This window comes from Fistularia commersonii, chromosome 6 (assembly GCF_037954325.1).
Source record: "Fistularia commersonii isolate RoL2024-O1a breed Wild chromosome 6, RoL_Fcom_v1.0, whole genome shotgun sequence".
NCBI lineage: Eukaryota > Metazoa > Chordata > Actinopteri > Syngnathiformes > Fistulariidae > Fistularia > Fistularia commersonii.
Genome location: NC_141289.1, coordinates 13302693 through 13321656, shown reverse-complemented (window position 1 = coordinate 13321656; position 18964 = coordinate 13302693). Strand labels below are relative to the sequence as shown.

The 18964-nt window shown below is 37.3% G+C and overlaps 2 protein-coding genes across 2 annotated transcripts in view; both read right to left on the bottom strand.

Moving 5' to 3' along the window:
• Positions 1-1373: 1373 nt before the first annotated feature.
• On the bottom strand, positions 1374-5508 carry LOC147233421 (uncharacterized). The gene is made up of 4 exons (XM_086148739.1): positions 5434-5508; positions 3769-3966; positions 1504-1587; positions 1374-1385 (listed from the first exon to the last, which is right to left on the bottom strand). Exons 1-4 carry the CDS (start codon positions 5506-5508, stop codon positions 1374-1376), a joined length of 369 nt encoding a protein of 122 aa, XP_086004865.1.
• A 6848-nt stretch (positions 5509-12356) lies between these two features.
• LOC147233420 (semaphorin-5B-like) overlaps positions 12357-18964 on the bottom strand; it is a 28418-nt gene continuing 21810 nt past the window's right edge. The window contains exons 16-22 of the mRNA XM_086148241.1: positions 18484-18709; positions 17365-17586; positions 17107-17277; positions 15238-15387; positions 14221-14256; positions 12821-13032; positions 12357-12685 (exon numbers count right to left, since the gene is read on the bottom strand). Coding sequence (XP_086004367.1) covers positions 12524-12685; positions 12821-13032; positions 14221-14256; positions 15238-15387; positions 17107-17277; positions 17365-17586; positions 18484-18709 — 1179 coding nt within the window. The 3' untranslated portion in view covers positions 12357-12523. The remainder of the gene's footprint in view (positions 12686-12820; positions 13033-14220; positions 14257-15237; positions 15388-17106; positions 17278-17364; positions 17587-18483; positions 18710-18964) is intronic.

The following is an 18964-nucleotide window of genomic DNA, read 5'->3' as shown; positions in this document are numbered from 1 at the left end:
TTTTGATGTATAATTCAGGGAAGTGATGTCATGTTTGCCAATTTGCATTTATAGTTTTTATACAAAGGACTTTTTTATTTCATAATTTCTATCGCTTCTGTTTCAGTGTTTTTTTTTTATTCTTGTGTTAGTGTGAGGTTTTTGTTGTATTATAATTTGCTTTCTTTTTGACCACACTGCCACATACACTGAAATGTGGCACTTGTGAATGGATAAGCAGAGACAGTGTTTAAAATTGTCTGATAATAACTAAAAATGATTTATTTCTTAATTTATTATGTGCATATTTATTTATTTATTTATTTATTATTGCATTTATTATGACAATTAGTGCAGATATCCATGCTTTATCTACCTCACTACAGATGACATTAAGTTTCTCCATGAAGAGGTATTAAAATGTTATTCTGGCTACATTTATGGGTTATGTATGTACACACTGGTAAACAAGTAGAACTTCCAGAACAAGTTTCCTGATATAACCAACCTAGTTTCTAGAAATCATTTAAGCTTCTATTTTAGAAATACCCTCCAATGTAAATGTTTGATTTCAGAGTTTTTGAGCAGTATTTTCTTGAACAGCGGCACAGGTGCAAACACAGGTCAAAGTCCCAAAGACAAAGCCCACAGAGTGTGGCCGACTCATTTTTGGTATCTTGGTGACAGACCATTGGTTGTACGGCGTTGCAAAAGAGAAAACAGTTATCAGGAGTGGTGGTTGGATATTTCTGATAGACTCAACTCGGAAAGACGGATGTACTGAGCTAAATCTGGATTATAGCAAAGCCTTGCCATGTTTTTTTGTTTTGCTTTAAAACAAAGATTACTACCTGGGAATAGAAATGTAAAAACTTCAAATTCAACCATTTTTGGAATATATCACTTTCTATCATATAGAGATGCCAAAATAAATAAACCTGCTTCATTTACACTGGCTTGTTGCTGCACTGAAACAGTCTCCTGGGAACAAATTACTGCCCTCTGCAGTCGATAGCAATATGTATCACATCACGCCTCCAAGCTGCCAAGAGCACACATCATATAAAGAAGTCAGGAAAAGGTTCATCCAAACCATTATTCTATGTCTCTGCAAGGGCCACAAATGTCAACCTTTAACAAATAAAGAATGCATTAAAGGTGTAACTATGGATGAAGCCCCTACAATGGACTCTGTGTATATCACGTTATGTCTCATTTGGATATTTAAAAGAAGACTGTTTTATTTAATATGAAAAAAAAGTTGCTATATATCTTCATTATCATATATCATTTAGATGTTTGAACACAATATCTTGATTCTGTTTCCTCCCATTTGTGAGATCCTTCATCAGACCCTTTTTTCTCATTTCATTAATAATACTTTTCTATTGACTTTACAGGTCCAGCTACAAGGATTCACAAAAGACTTTCATGGTTGGGGAGAAAATCTGAATCATAATAGAATTACAGCTTCTTGGGCAATGTGCATCTCTTATTATTAGGCCATCGTGTCTATTATAGTACCTGTCTGAGAATGAAGCTGGTGGAGGTGGTGCTGCCATCGGATCTCTTAAGACGGCTCCTCCTGGAATAAGTCCCTCGGTTCACCTGCATGGAAACATACTGTAACATCTCCAGAAATACTGTTCATTGCAGATGAGTTGAATCTGCACATTTTGAGGTATTCGACCAACAATGCACAATATTCCAAAAGTAGAATTTATACGTGTATAAAACGTTAAATCCCATCTGTCATTATGTAGCATTACTGTTTATGTCAAGACAGATCAATACTGACATGTTTTCCCAGTCTGTACAACCAACAGCCATTTGCAAAATATTTTTTTTTGTTGACAAATAGATTGTGACATTTTGAGTTTGAATATAGATACACACACACACACACACACACACACACACACACACACACACACACATACACATGCACACACACGCACACGCATACGCACACTCGCACGTACAAACAAGCACATACAAACACACAACTAATACTACACATTACATCAAAATCACATTTTCCTATTTGAGAGTTAAGGCAAATCGTCAGCAGATTAAATCCTAAAATGACACCATCGTATACCACCAGCTATCCTCACTTACAGATAAGCCTAAGAAAATGTATTTACTAAGAATTATTTATTTTCAGGGACAGATAAATGTCAAGCGTCAAATACAATAATAATCATTAGCTGCTGAAGCCAGAAAATTGTGTCAATTGCTTGCTCTTCTTTTGAAAAATCCTTGCCAGTGGTCAGAATCTGAAAAAAAACAAAACTCTTCTATATATGAGTAAAGAAAATATACTCAGTTCTTTCACAGAACCTTTTCCATTGAACTTATTTATTTTATAATACCCTTCTAAGACCCTTCGCAATACTTTGCTGTTCTTTTTTTGTTTTTTTCTCCTTCAAAGAGAGCAAACCAACTGCAAAGTTCATCTCTGGGGAGCTAGATTAATTATCTGCCAGTGATTTGCCCCATTTCTGTTCAAATCTCAAGGGTTAATGACAATGTCACAAGTAAGAAGTCAGAGCCTACTTCCCTGATTTCAGAAAATAGGGCATTTCATCTGGGTCACCATCACTCTGTCGTTCAAGTCCAGTCCAGTCAGTGAGTCTTTAAACATCCTGCAATGGTCTCAGTCTTTTATGAAAATATCTCCAAACATAACCCTCGATTGATACAATCAAGGTACACAACACCACATTTAGGTCGCTGTCCGCCCTGGATGTTTTTATTTTTAATTTCACACTAGACCACACTCTTATTGCATGGGTTCTCACAATATTCAGGTACTAACCCCCAAATGACTCCCACTTTACCCTGACACGCACAAATGTTGCATACCCATGGAAACACACCAATTTTAATGAAAATCAATAGTAAACAATATTAATTCTATCCATTCATTCTACCTTATACGAGAAGAATTGTATGTTTTGCGAGAAATGTAATTTGAAGTCATTTTTTCTGCCCAAATTATTTTGTCATCGTGCACAAGTTAGAAAACTGTTTTAATAGTCATCTGCTCATTTTGCATTATTCTAAAAAAATAAACTACAAATCAGGAGCATTTGTCGAGAAAGAGTGACAAAGTAACAAGCAAAAACAATTGCTGCCTTATATAATCATCAAAACGTAACAGAAAAACAAGGAAAATAGAAAAAAAAGCATTATTTTAGTAAAAAGCTAGATCAAATTAATTTCAGTATAATGGTTAAACACCTGCTCATTATGCCTGTGTTGCTGAAGCTCAGTGAAATCAGAAATACTTTATAGATTAGCCAGCCGGTTCATCGTACTATTACATTTAATCAATTCTAAGCCTGATTAATAACACTTTTAAATAAATGCTGCACGGTTAGATGTAATGATGCAGATGTAGATGGGGAGGGTGTCCAAATAAGTACATGATAAGCAAAATCATTTGGGTGTGCAATTCAATAGATTGTGAGTTAGGTACAGGTTTGTAACAGTGCTATATTATCAATTATAACCTTTCAGTTATGCACTCCTTGACTAAAAAGTAGGGATTAAAACATATTGAAAGACATGACATTCGGCACCTTGTCACAAAACAGGAATAACGTTATTATTAAAAAAGTCACATTTCAATATTTATCTATCTTGACATCCCATCTGAAAGTTAATATGCTACTTGAATGTTTATTTTCAAATACGACCGCAATGCTCTTGTAGTCTTATTTACTGAAACGCACCGGGGGGAGTATTTAGTGTATTGCAGTATCTGCGTTAGGACAGGTGTACCTGAAAGATGGGCGCCTGGATGCCCTCGCCGATTTTGTTCCGTATGTAAATATGGCGGGACATTTCGGCCAGGACATCGGTCCAGAGGGCTGGCTGTTCCGGTCCAGCCCAGCGGAGAGACGGTGGGTTCCGGGCTGCGCGCTCCAGTTTCACGCCACGCTCAACCACATCGGCCGCTGCCGGCGGAGCGTCTTCCCACTTCGGTCACACCGGATGTTGGGGCGGCGAGCGCTCGCTCTCGCTCAGGTGGTTCGGATTGGTGGACGGAACTATTTCATGATGCCGGAAGGGGGGAACGTCTTAATATAGCTTCAGAAGTCGTTGACTATTTTAGACTTTACAAGAAGCTATTTTGGGCGCAAAAACTCACGAAAGAACCAACCTATATTTTATGAGTGAGTTTAATTAACGAATATAAAGGAGAACGGTAAAGTCAAATCATATTAGACACGACAAATACGGCTCCGATGTTTGTGTCTGTCGAAGTATCATGAGGGCACTTGAAGCCTTTGGGTCAAGACTATTTCCGCTTATAAGATACCATCAAAAAAAAATGAAAGTTACAAGAGACTGGCATGTGACTGTCCGAAAAGAGAAAATAAACAGAAAATTGACAAAACGTCCGCAAGAATCTACACTTTAGGTGAGTGGAAAAAAAACCTTTTTTACATATTTAGTTTGATTGTTAAAGTCATTGAAGTTCAACCGATTGATTATTTGTCCGTTGACGAGCAGACTCGAAATTAGCATGAAAGAAATCCACAAATTAGTGTGGAAAGCTGGAAATAATTGCCAAAATTATTCTAAAATTCTTAACATGAATCACTAAGAATGATACGGGGTTTCTGAAACCACCAAGAGATTGTGAAAAGAAGCAAATATTTGACAAAAACTGTGGAAGAGTGCATTTTGGATGCTAAAATCAATTGCAGGTGAACAGGGATCACAAGTGGCTGAAAAATACTTTTTGTGACTTGTTGTGAGAGACTCAAATAAAAAGCAGGAAACTGGTTCTTGTCTTAGTACTCTTGAAGTTTACTGTCCATTTTATTATATTTGCCACCATATGGGGAATTACAGGATGATTCTTTCATTTAATCTCACCTGCACCAAACTGTGAATAAACAAACTGGGTAGCCATAAGGGAATCGATTTTCACAATTCTATCTAATTTTAAATTATTTTTAATAATATACATTATGTCAGTATCAAAAGCTGAATCTCCAACACTATTTACAGTCCTTTACATTTTGTCAGCTACAAGCTTCTTGTACCTCTCAGTCTACTTTTATACATTTAAGGAGTCTGACTGTCAGACTGTAAAGTCCTATTAGTTTTTCCTCATCGACTTACTTATCGCTTCATGTTTAAACGGTTTCAATGAAAATGCAATGCATTCAAAAAGAAAAGAAAAAAGTGAGGCAAAGTACTGTAAAGTTAAAGCAAGCTTTTATTTTGATGCCAGTAATGCAATTGAACAATTCAGCTTCTTCCTCCTGAGGGACGATGCCTCGGTTGTCCAGCAGATGGCGAAAGTCTCTACTAAAAGTGACTTTTTTGGCCCAGTATGAAATGTACTTACGTTTCCAATGCGGCGGATTGCTGGGCGATCCTGTACACCTGCTAGGAGGTCCAGTGCTTTTTATTTTATTTTTTTCAATGCACCAATTTTTCTATTCCTCTTGGAAAACTATGGGAATCCAGTGTCACAACCATCCCATCATCCTTGTTCATCATCATTATTTGTGACCCTACACTACTGATGAATAGGATATCATTGCACAAAAATGAAAAAGAAAAATTCTGAGATTAATTTTAAAAAGTCAAGCTTAAGATAGAGCAGAAAAGTGTGTGTGTGTGTGTGTGTGTGTGTGTGTGTGTGTGTGTGTGTGTGTGTGTGTGTGTGTGTGTGTGTGTGTGTGTGTGTGTGTGTGTGTGTGTTATTTCACATAATAATGAGATGCATGTTAAATATCAGAACATTGCATTATGCCATAAAAGTTTACATTGAAAGTGGCACCATAAAGTGTCCTTTCTTTGAAAGGTGTGTATACATTTAGGTATGAGTTTGCAAATTTTCACTGTCCCTTTGAGAAGTATCTTGGCCAAAGTAACCATTTGCAGGCATTGCTTGTGTTTTCAAACCCACCTTTTGACAAAATCAACTAGTAAGCTAAAGCTCCTCATAAACCTCTTTGCATAAAATCCTTTCCTGGATAGAACACGATGGTTCAAAGGTAATCACACAAAAAGTATTTGGAAACATTATTTGTTTGTGCTGTATGATTTGAGTGATATACGTCCAACATTGCCCAGAAAAAAGGTCACAACCGTCTTAGAGCACTTTTATATCTTGAGCTTGACTCATGTTTTTATGGACTCACATCTTCACATGGTCAGAGACACTTTGATCAGCCCAATCTCCTAATAGGTCAGTGTTATGGATTAACCGAGTTAAGAGTGTGGATTAAGATTTGTTGCTTTCCCTTTGTCTCATTCAGTAGATTTCCCTGTCAGATATTGACCTACACCAAAACCTGACTCAGTGGCAAGATTATGAATATGATTTTGATTAGGTATGATAATTTATTCATGGTTGACTTATATCTAATATATAAAAATCTTAAAAATCAAGAGTTATCAATTTCATTTTGGTGCTGAAACAAGCTATTTTGGGATTTTCTTGACCCAAATTTGAGTTTTTAGAGCACGATTACTTCGCCCAAGTTTCAAGCAGTCTGAATCAATTCTGAAATTATATGACCTACATAAAGGAATAAGGTCAAAGAAAATGAATTTTGAAAAGAATCTCCTAATTCTGAAAGACTTCCTTTTTCAAAGCACATGCTTATTATTATCTTTTTAATAAAAATTCTTAATAGAATGTTCAGTATGTAGATATGACTGCAAGTATGTGCCGCAATGAAAAATAACCAGTAAAATGTGTTTTGTTTTCTTTTTTTAAATGCAATTCATATGTAATGCATGGACCTTTGGATGAAAAACTGAATATTGAGCATGAATGCACAAAGTCGGTGGCAGATTAACCTCTCAGACAGAGTAGCCACGCTGCTCAGTCGACTGTGAACAATAAACACTGTGGGCTGGGTATTGCAGTGATTTGAAAGAGTTCTTGTTTAAATTTGGCAGGAGATGGCTAGGTGCTTACAAGCATTTTCAAATGAATACACTGTAACCAGACCTGTATCTGATTTCTGATTTAGATTTTCATCAATTGATAAAGACTCTCTTTACGTATGTCCTAATGTATGCAAAAAATAAAAAAAAAAAAAAAAATTTAAAAAAAATTACCATGAAAAAATAGAATTACAATGCTAAATTCTTAAAATGTTGTTTGCTCCTCATCTCATATTTACACTAATGAATACACAAATATGCCCTTGACTATAACAGCCAAACTTTGTACATGAGGATTCTAGAGAGAGTGGAGTTCAAACAACTGAGGAGAATAACAAAACACAGTTTTGTCCAGAAAGATGTCACGTTAGTTGTATGAGGCTGTTAAATCCTTATAACTGGTGCCTTAGTTTTATCTGCTCTGCCCTGTTCACCCCTAAAATAGAGGCGGGTCACTGTTGGCCATCTGTGCAAAAAAAATAAAGCTTTGTGTATGAAGAAGAGTGTGCCCTCCCGACAGGGACTTGCTGTTACTGCCGTGATTAAGCCGCTGTACCTGCTCGGGGTGAACAGGAAACACAAACAGGATTGTAGCCTCACCAGAGGAAATCAGGCTTTCCAGGATCCGGACCCACAGTGCTTATTATCTCATAGAAGCATAAATCCCACTGGCATTTTTGTACTGCACTCAAAAACAGAGCTAATGGAAGCTCCAAAATGTCTTGTATCTGCATCGTCTCTTGCTCAACTCACATATAATATCAATCATAATAATATGAAGATATTCACGACATTGGCGTGTCTATATTTCATCCAGGGGTCTGCTCGGGCAAAAAGAAATCACTGTTTGGATTTATTCCGCAATTTACTCAGAGGCTATAACACAAAGGTCTTCCCAACAGAAATAATATAAACACATAAGACATAAATGGCCAAAATTATTGAAAGAAATTATATAATATATAATTCTTAAATGATTATATGTAGATATCGATGTGTTTGTTTGTTTGTTTGTTTATTTATTCAATTTAATCAGATGAGACTGAATCTTCTCTTTCTATTTGATTTAGTCTCCTCTATTATTCACTAGTTCTGATCCTTTGACCTGCTGACTGGAAAAAAAATAGAACTATTTGGTCATCAGAAAGGTTCAAATGGTGAATCTTGAAGTACCAGGGACTTGGCAGTTTGTTTTTTCAGCAGCATTTATTATTTAACATTTGAGGGAGACGGGGAGAGGAGTCAAAGGGCATCCTGTGCCCTTTTCACATCCCAGATGAAAAAAACAACGTGAAAAAATAGATCTTTTGTGTCCAATAAATACTTGTTCTTTTTGAGTTTGGTCAAACTGGCAGTATATGACATCACTGGGTAATAATTTCAACAAAAAAATCATAAAAATGCTAGCCATACCACAAGTCAGCTGTGTCCCCCTGCACACTTTTACCACAAGTCAAACACGCTCATGGAAAAGTAATGGATGTGAAGTCACAGTAACTTTCACTTCTGAGCATTTCACTACATTCTTTATCTTTGAGTCCAAGTCAATGTCTTTCCACAAATTGAGCAAAAAAAATCCACATCCAATATACAGTCCCTGTATCTATGAAGTCACTGTTGTCCAATATGGAGGCTTAAAAAGTAAGATTCATCGGCTTTCCCACAATCTCTCTTTTGTTTTTGTATGTTCATGTCTTTACTGTCTGTGTCGGAGTCGTAATATGTGGGCGCTGTATGTTGTATAATGTTAGGAGCACTAGAACCTGCACTAGACAGAAAGCCTGTGAAGATGGATGATTATGTATTTTGATAATTCATCTGATAGTGTGTGATCATACAAAGTGTGCAAATTAATCCTAAGGATAAACCATAATAATGATTTCCTCGTCATTACTAGTGTTGCAGCAGCATTGTAATGACACTGTCTTTCTAATTTTGTTGTTTTGACATTTGTCACGGTGCCTCAACTGGAGCTCTGTTGAGAATCCTCAACCTCTGGAGCAGGGACCACCACAGTGTGATAGAAAAGATCTTTATTTAGGGATCTGAGTAATGGAAAACAGAATAAGAGATGTTGGACTGCCAGACTGGTAGTACACTTATTTGTTTAATCTTTTAATGTATTGCTTCGTTGTGTAAGGATTCAATAACTAAAGATTGTTCTCCTGCTGGGGAAAAACAGATCTATTGTTTTATAGTCTTGTTTCTTTTTGGTATTGTTTCTTAGTTTGCTGTTTGAATTTCCTCATCTATTTTCATTTTTCTTTTGAAATCTCTTTCTTGTTGTTCTCTTCGCTATTACTTGTATCGTCATTTGGATCACCTCTTATTAATATACACATTTCATCACCTTTTACATATTGTTTCATTTGTTCATTTGAACCTGAAATGTTCAGTTTACACTATTTTGTCTACCATTTTTATTTTACTTTCAGTTTTGGTTGTTTGATGTTGCCTGCTGTGTCAATCCTGTTTAATTGAAAATAACAAAAGAAGGTAATACATTGATTTTCTTGCCATAGGTCCTCATTTCCATTTCATCACATTGTGTTGATTTTTTTTTTTTTTTAAATTACATTGATTTATTTTATTACAAATGTCAATTATAGTACTATAAATGGAAGTTGTTTTTCTTTTTAAGAGACATCTATCCTCAAGGACAGTGATACTATTGACCAGCTTCACTGATCTAATGGGTCAAACTATCCATGGGGAGTATTAAATGACACCAGTCATTCACATCTACAATAGTAAAACCCACCAAACATTTTTATGCAGAAGTTACATCAGTTCAAAAACAAGCTACATAACAGTAAAACACTAAAGGAGTCAATTTAACTACACACTTAAATATGAACAAAAATCACATTGTCATCATGATTTTAAAAAAGAAAAGGAAAATAGGAATGTAATATTTTTCATGGAAGTGAAAATGTTGGCACCAAAATGGATTTATTCATCATGATTTTACAGTGTACAGTTTACAAAAATATAGAGTACCAAAAGTTCACAGTGTCCAAAAGGCAGCGTTAAGTCAAACACACAGTATTCAGTCATCGTATCCCATTTTTATGGCCCATCATCAGGGTGGAGATATATAATCTCCCAGAAGCTATAGGGAAGTGATACAGATTTCTCTCTGAAAAAGGCTGCCATGTACCTGTACCCACTGCAGAAAAAGGATGTGCCATTCAGCATGAATATTTCTTGGCAAAAAAAAAAAAAAAATCAGACTGGTAGGAACTATATATTCATGTTTGTTTGTTGGAGTGTTATTCATGCAGTCACCACAAATGTTAACATACATTGTTGGGCTTTTTGCTTCATGCTACATAACACTGTAAAAGAGGACCTGAATTCACTTCTGAGTCTTTTAAAGACACACATGATATTAAACATTTCCATTTTACGCCACAGACTACCTTAAATACAACCAATACAGTCACGGATTGTAAATGCAAATCTAGAAACTGAATGTCGTCAAATGTATCAGAAGTCATTTGAACCGCAGCACATTCTTATCACAAGTGAAGTGAAACATATAACCCACAGTTTGTTGAAAGAGGAAACCATGTAGAATTTGTTGAATTCCTGTGTAATTCATACATTCACTGACAGGAAGAGTAGCAGGTTGCTGCAAACAGGAACAGCACAACAGTAGTATTTCTCACCAAAGCCAGATAACATTATTGCCTACGGCATCCATTGAATGTCAAAAGCCTATAACCTGTGCATGTCTGAGGAAAATACCCATGGACGCTTCACAGAAATGTATATATTCCTTTTAAGAATCTCCAAATTTGTTTTATGCGTTGAGCATTAAACACACTCATTATTTGATTGTAAGAATCCACAGTCAAGTCAGTCATTCACTCTGAGCAATCATTTCATGGGAAAATTTTCATATATGAAGACATATAATTGGTTCTTCACTTTTTAAGTCACAGTTTAAACTTTGGTGCTTTCCTTGATGGATGAAAACAATGTTTATCCAGTTTTATCAAAGAGAAATCTCAGTGTTGTAATTTATTACAGGGCAGCAGAACATTTTCAAAAGCCATCCGTTTGCTTTTAAGTCAGTACTTTATGAAAAACACAATGCAGAGACTTGAAACCTGCTGGGCCAAGTTAATCCATCACAGTTACACATGCTGACAAAGTTGCCTGGTACTGTGCACTCAGCTGAAAAGCATGCAGCTGATTTATGGTATGATCATGTGCTGGTAAGGGGGGTCTGAAAAATACAGGTGTCAGCTGGACATACGGTATAGAGAAGTTGTACTATTGCATACTTTTGTGATTGGGGAAATCAGTGTATTCATCATTTAGCTGTGTTTTACTTATGGCAATCATCATAAGCCAATGGCAATCCATAATTCACAAGTATTCAGGACAGACAATAGAACAGTATTTACGACAGTACTACCAAGTCCTCTTCCTGAGAAACATCTGGGTGTCTCTCCTAGATATGTGGAAGTCCAGGTACAAAGTTTGAAGGCAACCATATTTTCATGCTTCTATGTGTACAGAGAGCCATCCTCGAAGTGCCCATATACCATTGTGCGCCAGAATTCTTTCAAACCAAGAAATGGAAAAGCCATGGGTCCTTTATCCCAAGGTCTCAGCAGCAGCAGCTTATATTCTACTGCAATACATTTCTGGTTTGTTTACCTGGAGGTTTATCCAAAGAAAACTGAAACAATGATTCTGGAAAGAGATCCTGCTGCTTTTTTTTCATGGAGAGAAAAAATGAACAAAAATGGAAAAAAAGCTACTATGTCCAAATGTAGGCAAAGAGAAAAATTATCTCCATGGAGACATACGAGGGGGACAAGGGTGTGTGGTTCAAATTACAGAGGCTTGTGGACTTTATGGAGCTGATATTGACAACTTGAAAATTTAATTCGAAATAGCATTTTTTCTCCCTCAATGTATGTATTAGAGTGTTTTAAAATCAATTGTGGTTCTTGGATTACCATTTTCACCTTAATGGACTTGAATAGAATTCTTTAACCGCAGGAAACATTAACAGTTTGTTGTGCTTCAGTGTGTAGTGAGATATTTACCAAGTGTGTTGGGAAAAATGTATGACTATTTCAGTTTGAGAAACATATTATATATGGGCTATCTACATTGAAATGCACCTTTTTTAAACAAACTTGAAATGCTGACATTTCAATATGAAGCTTGTAGCCTGATGCCAAAGAGAACAATGATAAAATGCAGTCTGTTTTTTTAGGTTCATATGTTTTTTTTTGGGTGGTTCAAATTCAAGACGCTTTTTTTATTTTTCCCATTTTAATATTGTCACTTAAATACTGCCTTGGTCTATTGTATTTGATTTTACATACTGCCAAGCTTTTTCTGTGGTCAATATAAGAATTAAAATGCATGTAATTGACCTTTGACAATAAGTGCATGTTTAAAATTAACATGCTTTTGTGACATTGTTTTAATACATCAGGTTACTTTATAATTTGAATAAAAACCATGTGAGCCCTCCATGCACTCATGTTGCGCTCATAACTTTTCTATTGCGGTACTGTAAATCAATTCGACTCGCTGTATATTTTTTGGAGGTTGAAACGCATTCGATTGTAGATGAACAGCCATCCTCTCAACTGTTCATATAGGTCCTGCAGGGGGAGTCAGGATGAAAGTCGTACTTGTTCAAGTTAGGAGGGTAGTACGTGGTTGTGAACATATTGCTGGAGGGGAGAGGCGATGGGAAGTGGTTGCAGGTCTCGTCATTCACATGCAGATTATTCTTGTTTAGGGTCTGTTGGAAAGAGACGGTAATTTTGTCCTTGGTTTAAAACACAAAAATAGTACTGCTAGCTGTGACTTCTCTGCAGTGTTTCCATTCTTTTAAGCATTAAATGTCACATGAAGGCAACAGGGAAAACCGGCTCACCTTGAACTCCATGGGAATATACTTCTCGTTCTTTGGCATGGCGTTGCCCTGCTTGTTGTAAGTGAGGTGGTTGGGTGTGCTCGGATGGATGATGGCTGACTCCGCTGATGGCCGGTTAAGGTGGTGGCAGTAGGTGTAGGCCATGGCTGACAGGAGAGCTGCTGCAAAGAAACTAGCTGCGCCAGCAGCTATCAGCTGGAATAAGGTGAAGGCTAACAGTAGCAGGGTGGCAGACAGAGGACAGGAGAAAAAGAGGCTCAGCTTGTTTGTAGTGAAGATAATTATAGGCATCACTAGAGTAAAGATTTAAAGAGCTCACACTCACCATGAGTTCTAGGTGAGTTTGGATAATCATGATGGTTTGTATTTTAGATAAGAGTACCATAGCAGATTTAATTCTTTTTATGTTTACTATCACAAACTTTGGTATTTTTCTCTTAGGCTCAGATATCCAGACTCTATCAGCACTAATGCTACATAAAAAACAATCCATCTAACAATCCATTTAATAAAAAACAAAAAACAAACACCAAGAAGTGCAATTTTTAAGAAGTGATTGAAATGTATGGGGAAAAACCCAAAAAGTGTTTTTGTGGGAGGGAGGGAGTATATATAGATTCAACTGTATTCTCAAAGTATCATGCTTCAATGAAATTGAATCTAGGTTATAAATGAAATGCTTGGCCATCATTCATCGTATATAAGCAATAAACAAATCGTTGTACCTTAACACCAATTGGGCTAAAATAAAAAAACTTGTAGTTTCAAAGTAAGTTGGGATGAATAAGCGACTATACTGCAGTGAAGATTACGATTTAGGAAACTGTGGTTACATCACCACTTTCATTACAAATTGTTAGAGTTGCAGCAAGGACAACCCAGGCACAGGATAAGGAAGAAAGTCAAAAACCAGCTGGTGCCTGGAACTTGGTAAGTTGCGTTTCATGCACCGTTAAACCCCAGTGCCAGTCTGTCTCTCTCGTCTGTTTTTCCCTTGTCCTCCTTAATCAGACAGCCAGGGTCCTTGTGGGTCATTCCCCCGGTGTATGGGATTAGCTTGTGTTCAATGTCCATTGCTATTCTGGCCACTTGCAAGTCTTACTTGGAGGTCAGTGCTGCTGTCTTGCTGTTTTCTAACTTCATCGAAGAAAACCTTCAACCAACCTCTCATTTTTCTAACCCACCTGCATTGCTATCTAAAAACAAAACAAGGGTCAATATTTGAGGATTTTTACAAAAATATAGGGCTGTGTTGTGTCTTACAGTGGCATGCACAGGTGTACTTCATATACATTCTGCACATTTTGCTAAAATTGGGCAAGTTCACATACGGGAATGGGCTAAAAAAAGTACAAAGATTGCAGGAAAGGATGAGGAATAGATCACTTGTTTTCACTTACTTCCACAGTTTTGATCCTCCTGCCCTGGTAAAATTACTGGAAAGAAACAGACAGATGCAAATAAATCATTTTCCACTACAAAAGGTCAAACAACATTTTATCAACAGCTTCAAAGTTTTCAAGTATGCTGAACGGTATGAATTATTATGTCAGTTTCCACTGAAGAACTGTTTAAATTCAGTATAATGTCTGATTTATTTATCCTCTAATACTCACTCTTCTTCGTTATCGTGTGCTGGCGGGGCGGTGCCAGGACTGGTGAGGTCAATTGGCTCAATAAGATATTAGGGAAAGCCCACTCGGTGGTGATACTGAACCTGGACCATCTTCAATCAGTGGTAGTGGGGATGGTGAAGGACAAACAGAGAGCTATCCAGGGCAATCCTTCCCAACTCCTGCACGACAAGCTGTGGCTAATGGGCAGCCCCTTCAGCCAACGGTTCATCCCACCCCAGTGTAGAACTGAACACTTCAGATGCTCCTTTGTGCCCACGCACATCAGACTGCGGCAATCTGGACAGCAAACAACTGACCAGGCCTGAATACATCCGTGCTGCTTCCACAATCTCACTACATCACCCCATTCACATGCCATGCCCTAACTCTGCTGTCTTTCTTATCCTATTTGGCCCCAGCTCGCATGCATCCTGCCTACTTTTGTTTATCTATTTTATTCTTGTCATTGCTACTGTCACTCTATTTATATTGTTGTTTAGTTCTGGTTGTGTATTTTTCTCCCTTGCTGTTCCTTATGTTGTCCATTATTATCCCTGATGTTGTTATTGCTGTTGCTGTCTATTTATTTGTGAATGTCTTGCTATCTTCTGTCTCTATTTATATTCATATTTATTTTACTTTTTTATTTTTTGTCATTATAACTGTTACGCTGCTGTGACAAAGGAATTTCACCCATGGGGATCAATAAGGTTTATCTTATCTTAAATACGGTACTCTACAATCAATGTTTTCCAGGTCATAACAGCAACACTTAATGTGTTACAAGGAGCATGTACGTACCTGGCACCTCATGAGGCTTGCAAAGTCTTGACTGGGTGACGTTTCCCTGGCAGAGATTGGTTTCGCCTTCCTGACCTTCCCCACAGTGGCGAGTACGATGTTGCCGACCCTCCTCATCACAATCCCCCCAATCTGTCCAGTCACCCCAGCCTTGATAAAAAAGATGCACAAAAACTTATGAGTATTTGGAGGGCATGAACCGTGAGAAAAGTTGACAGCAGGAGGGCATGGGATGCTTATTATTACTAATCATATTACTGTTGAAATAATATGGTGTTCAATATGTGTGGAAAATTACTTATTTTGAGCCCAAAATTTGCCATGAAACCCTTCAAAAACAATGAACATTTACATGGGATTTCATTATGGGATAAACTAGTAAGCATAACAGACTGAATATGAGAGTAATTTAAATCGTCTGATCAATGTGATTTCTAATTATGATAAAATGTACCATTAGTTAGTCAATAGGATATGGCACCAAGTTTAAAATGATAGTAATTGTGAAAATTATCTTGAATTAAAGTTCTGTTGGGATCCATCCCAGAAACAGATGTTGGTCATTTTTTGTACCAATAGAGCAGGGGACACTAACAGGGGGCACTGGTTAAAGCAAAATACCCACGAAAAAAGTTACCAATACCAATTTAAATATACTTCAATAGTAATAAAACGTAAATAGAGTGTCCTCTGTCTTTCTTGCTATGTAAGCAACACATTTAGATTAGTCACACCATCTATCTATCGCTTCGAAGCTCCAAATATAAATAATCCTGTTGAATAATGTAGCCAGAACAAGTCCCAGCCTACTGCTCCATTAGCATCCGACTGAAAATAATGCCGCAAAAGAAGGCAATCTTTGAAAAACATTGGCACAAAATCCCACTCTGATGTGAAGGGTAGTTTGAAAAGTTTAGAAGCTCTGCCTTGAAAATGTATGTGGTCATTGCACAAGAGTGTATGCAAAGAAGGGCAAGCATTGGATAAATGGCCATCATCAGTCTATCAGTCAACAGTCCCTTTAAGCCCCTTTATTCTCTAATGTTGATTGTAATTATAGAAAGGTACAAAATGTGTGAGACCTTGATAAAACTACTTTCTATCCTCTTGAAAGAATAGTCAAATGGCCAAGGAAAAACATGAATCAATCATTTTGGCAATAAGTTTTTTGGCATTTTTTCTCCAGTCTTTACCCAAATTTATCTACTGAAGGTTGTTTGAGTTCCAATACCATGTTGTTTGACATTTCAACCCAAACATTAATGTCCTATTTGCAATATGAATTTCAAATAGCAATTCACATTTTCAGTTGGCAAAGAAAACCATGCTTGTTCTGGTGAGGCTAAATAAATCAGTGGAGAGCATTAATGTTAGAATTTTGATCTATTACATTTTCTTACCAGTGTAATTTTTATTAACATAATATTGGAGGGATGATTTTTCTCTGTGTATCTTCGTCTCTTTGTCTTTTTTAATGGAACATTTATGAATAGTGTGTGAAGTGGCTCACATTACAATATTGATCGACGTCTGATCATTGTCAACAGAACGAGTGGTCTGGCAATTTGATGGACCACACGGTTCATTTATATTCAGTCCAAACGCAGAGTAAATTACCGTGCAGAAAGGATACAGATGATTACCACAATACAATGTAATCAACAAACTCCTCTTAAGTAGAGGCACTAAAATTATTTTTCCCTACTCCAGCTCTTACCATCTGGCTACCCAGTCTGAACCATTCCTGAACTTTAAATTATGCTGTATTTGATTCAAGTTGAAATGGACTTGCTCAGAGCACTGCTTCTGCGTGGGGCAGGTTTAGAGTTTTGATACCATCAAAAAAACGCTTCACATGTAAATGCATACCATCACAGGCGTGTGTGTTGCAAAGGGCCTCTTCAGTGTGTAGGCCAATACAAATATCTCCTCCATTGGCAGAGGCCGGGCTGTTACATGTACGAGTACGCTGGTAGTGTCCACTCCCACAACTGACTGAGCACTGGGACCAGGAAGACCAGCAAGACCAGGCCCCACTCACTGGAAAGCACAAATATTAAATACATTGTGATATAGCTAAAGACAAACTTGGTTTAAAAGAACACCATTTATGACATTTCTAGTTACCTGGGCAGGGCTGAGGGTTGCAATCCTGATATTCCACAGGCGATCCTGTGCAGACACTTGGGTTGGTCCAGCCCTGTTTTGTCAAGCAACTACGTTTCCGGGTTCGAAAACCTCTAGAACAGGATAGTGTACAGCTGGACCACATTTCCCAAGATCCCCAATGCATATCTTGGTGCAGGGTTGAAGTTTGGCCACTAGTCTTTGCTAAGGTTTCAACCAGAGCTAGATGCAGGACAACCCAAAAAAAACATAACATTTTAATTTTTATATAAAAATATCATAAATCAAAATGCTCATTTTTATTTAGCATGTTTATATGACTTGAAAAGCAGCAGAGAAGAGAAAATGAAAAATCTGTTTGTATCCTGGTCTGTTACTGATTGACTTTTTAAAAGTGATTTAATTCACAACATGGTAACTGGCTAATTCAAACCACAATGATCACGGAACAAGGCACTCTTCAGGGACACTTCATATTTGGCATTGATGTTATTTAAATGTGAGGGAAAACTTGAGACTTGAGTTACGAATACTGTAGATGGTGAAAATCCTTTATATATTCCCAATTGCATGAGCAATGCTTTTGAAATTAGAATATGTATGGAAGTTGTGAAACTTGTCCTAGAGATGGAGATTTACATTCTGACCAATGAATATTTTGAAGAGTTCACAGCTGATGCAAAATTGACAATTTGTATTTGGAGGAGAGTATGCTTCAAAGTGTCCACAATCATTCAGCAGCTGTGATTGGCATTCAGTCCACTATCTCTGGCCTTTGTGTCCTGCTGAAATCATTATGTAACAACTTGAATTCTTAGACTGAAGTCTGCAATAATAATACCCTTGACTCTCATTAGATTGCTAAGGATCATTATCATTTTTTCTTTTCATAGAGATGGTATCCCTTTAGCTGTAATCTATGAGCACCAGTGCTGAAAAGCTCTGAAACTCACCATTGTTTGTGCTAAGATTTCTCATCGGAAGTTTGCAGTGTTCCAAAGTTTGTATTTATGATCAATCCTTCCACTGTGAGCTTGTTTTCTTCCTCTAGTTGCATTTAAAACTCCATCAATGATACTCTGTCAAACAGGTCTCATGTGCAACTTTCTGAGTACTCACAGTCAGTCCGGCAGGCTCCAGACCCATCGTTTGGGCAAAACCGGGTCTCCAGCTTCTTCTTGCCCAACTGGAGCAGCTGGGGGTCAGGTAGCAGTGCCCGGCAGGTATACCTGAATCTCTGTTCTTGGCGTGACCCATCCTGACTGACATTCACTGGCATCCAAGGGGTCCACGGAGTATTACGCCTCACTTCTGGGCAGGCTTCCAAGTTACAGGCCTTATACTCCTAGGAGAGTTTGGATGGAAAAAGGTCAGTCTCACTGTTATTTCCAGCTAAAAACCTAAATATGTAACTGTCATAGCTGTTAGTCACTAATCAGCGGGCCAGCTTTGTAACTACAAAATGTATGTAATGGTACCAGATACCATGATTTTCTTGTGCAACTTCTGAATGCAGATTACTTGATGAGGGGTGGAATGTTATATAGATTTCCATGCAAGTAATGTCAAAATCTTGAAAAAAATTACCAGAAATGTTACC

What these genes read in the sequence shown, in the direction of transcription:
- LOC147233421 (XM_086148739.1), bottom strand. Translation starts at nt 5,508, where the DNA reads ATGATGATGAACAAGGATGATGGGATGGTTGTGACACTGGATTCCCAT. An exon ending in CAAGAGGAATAGAAAAATTG is followed by an intron (nt 3,967 to 5,433) that starts GTGCATTGAAAA and finishes GTGTGACCGAAG; the next exon opens with TGGGAAGACGCTCCGCCGGC. An exon ending in TCCAGGCGCCCATCTTTCAG is followed by an intron (nt 1,588 to 3,768) that starts GTACACCTGTCC and finishes GTTTCCATGCAG; the next exon opens with GTGAACCGAGGGACTTATTC.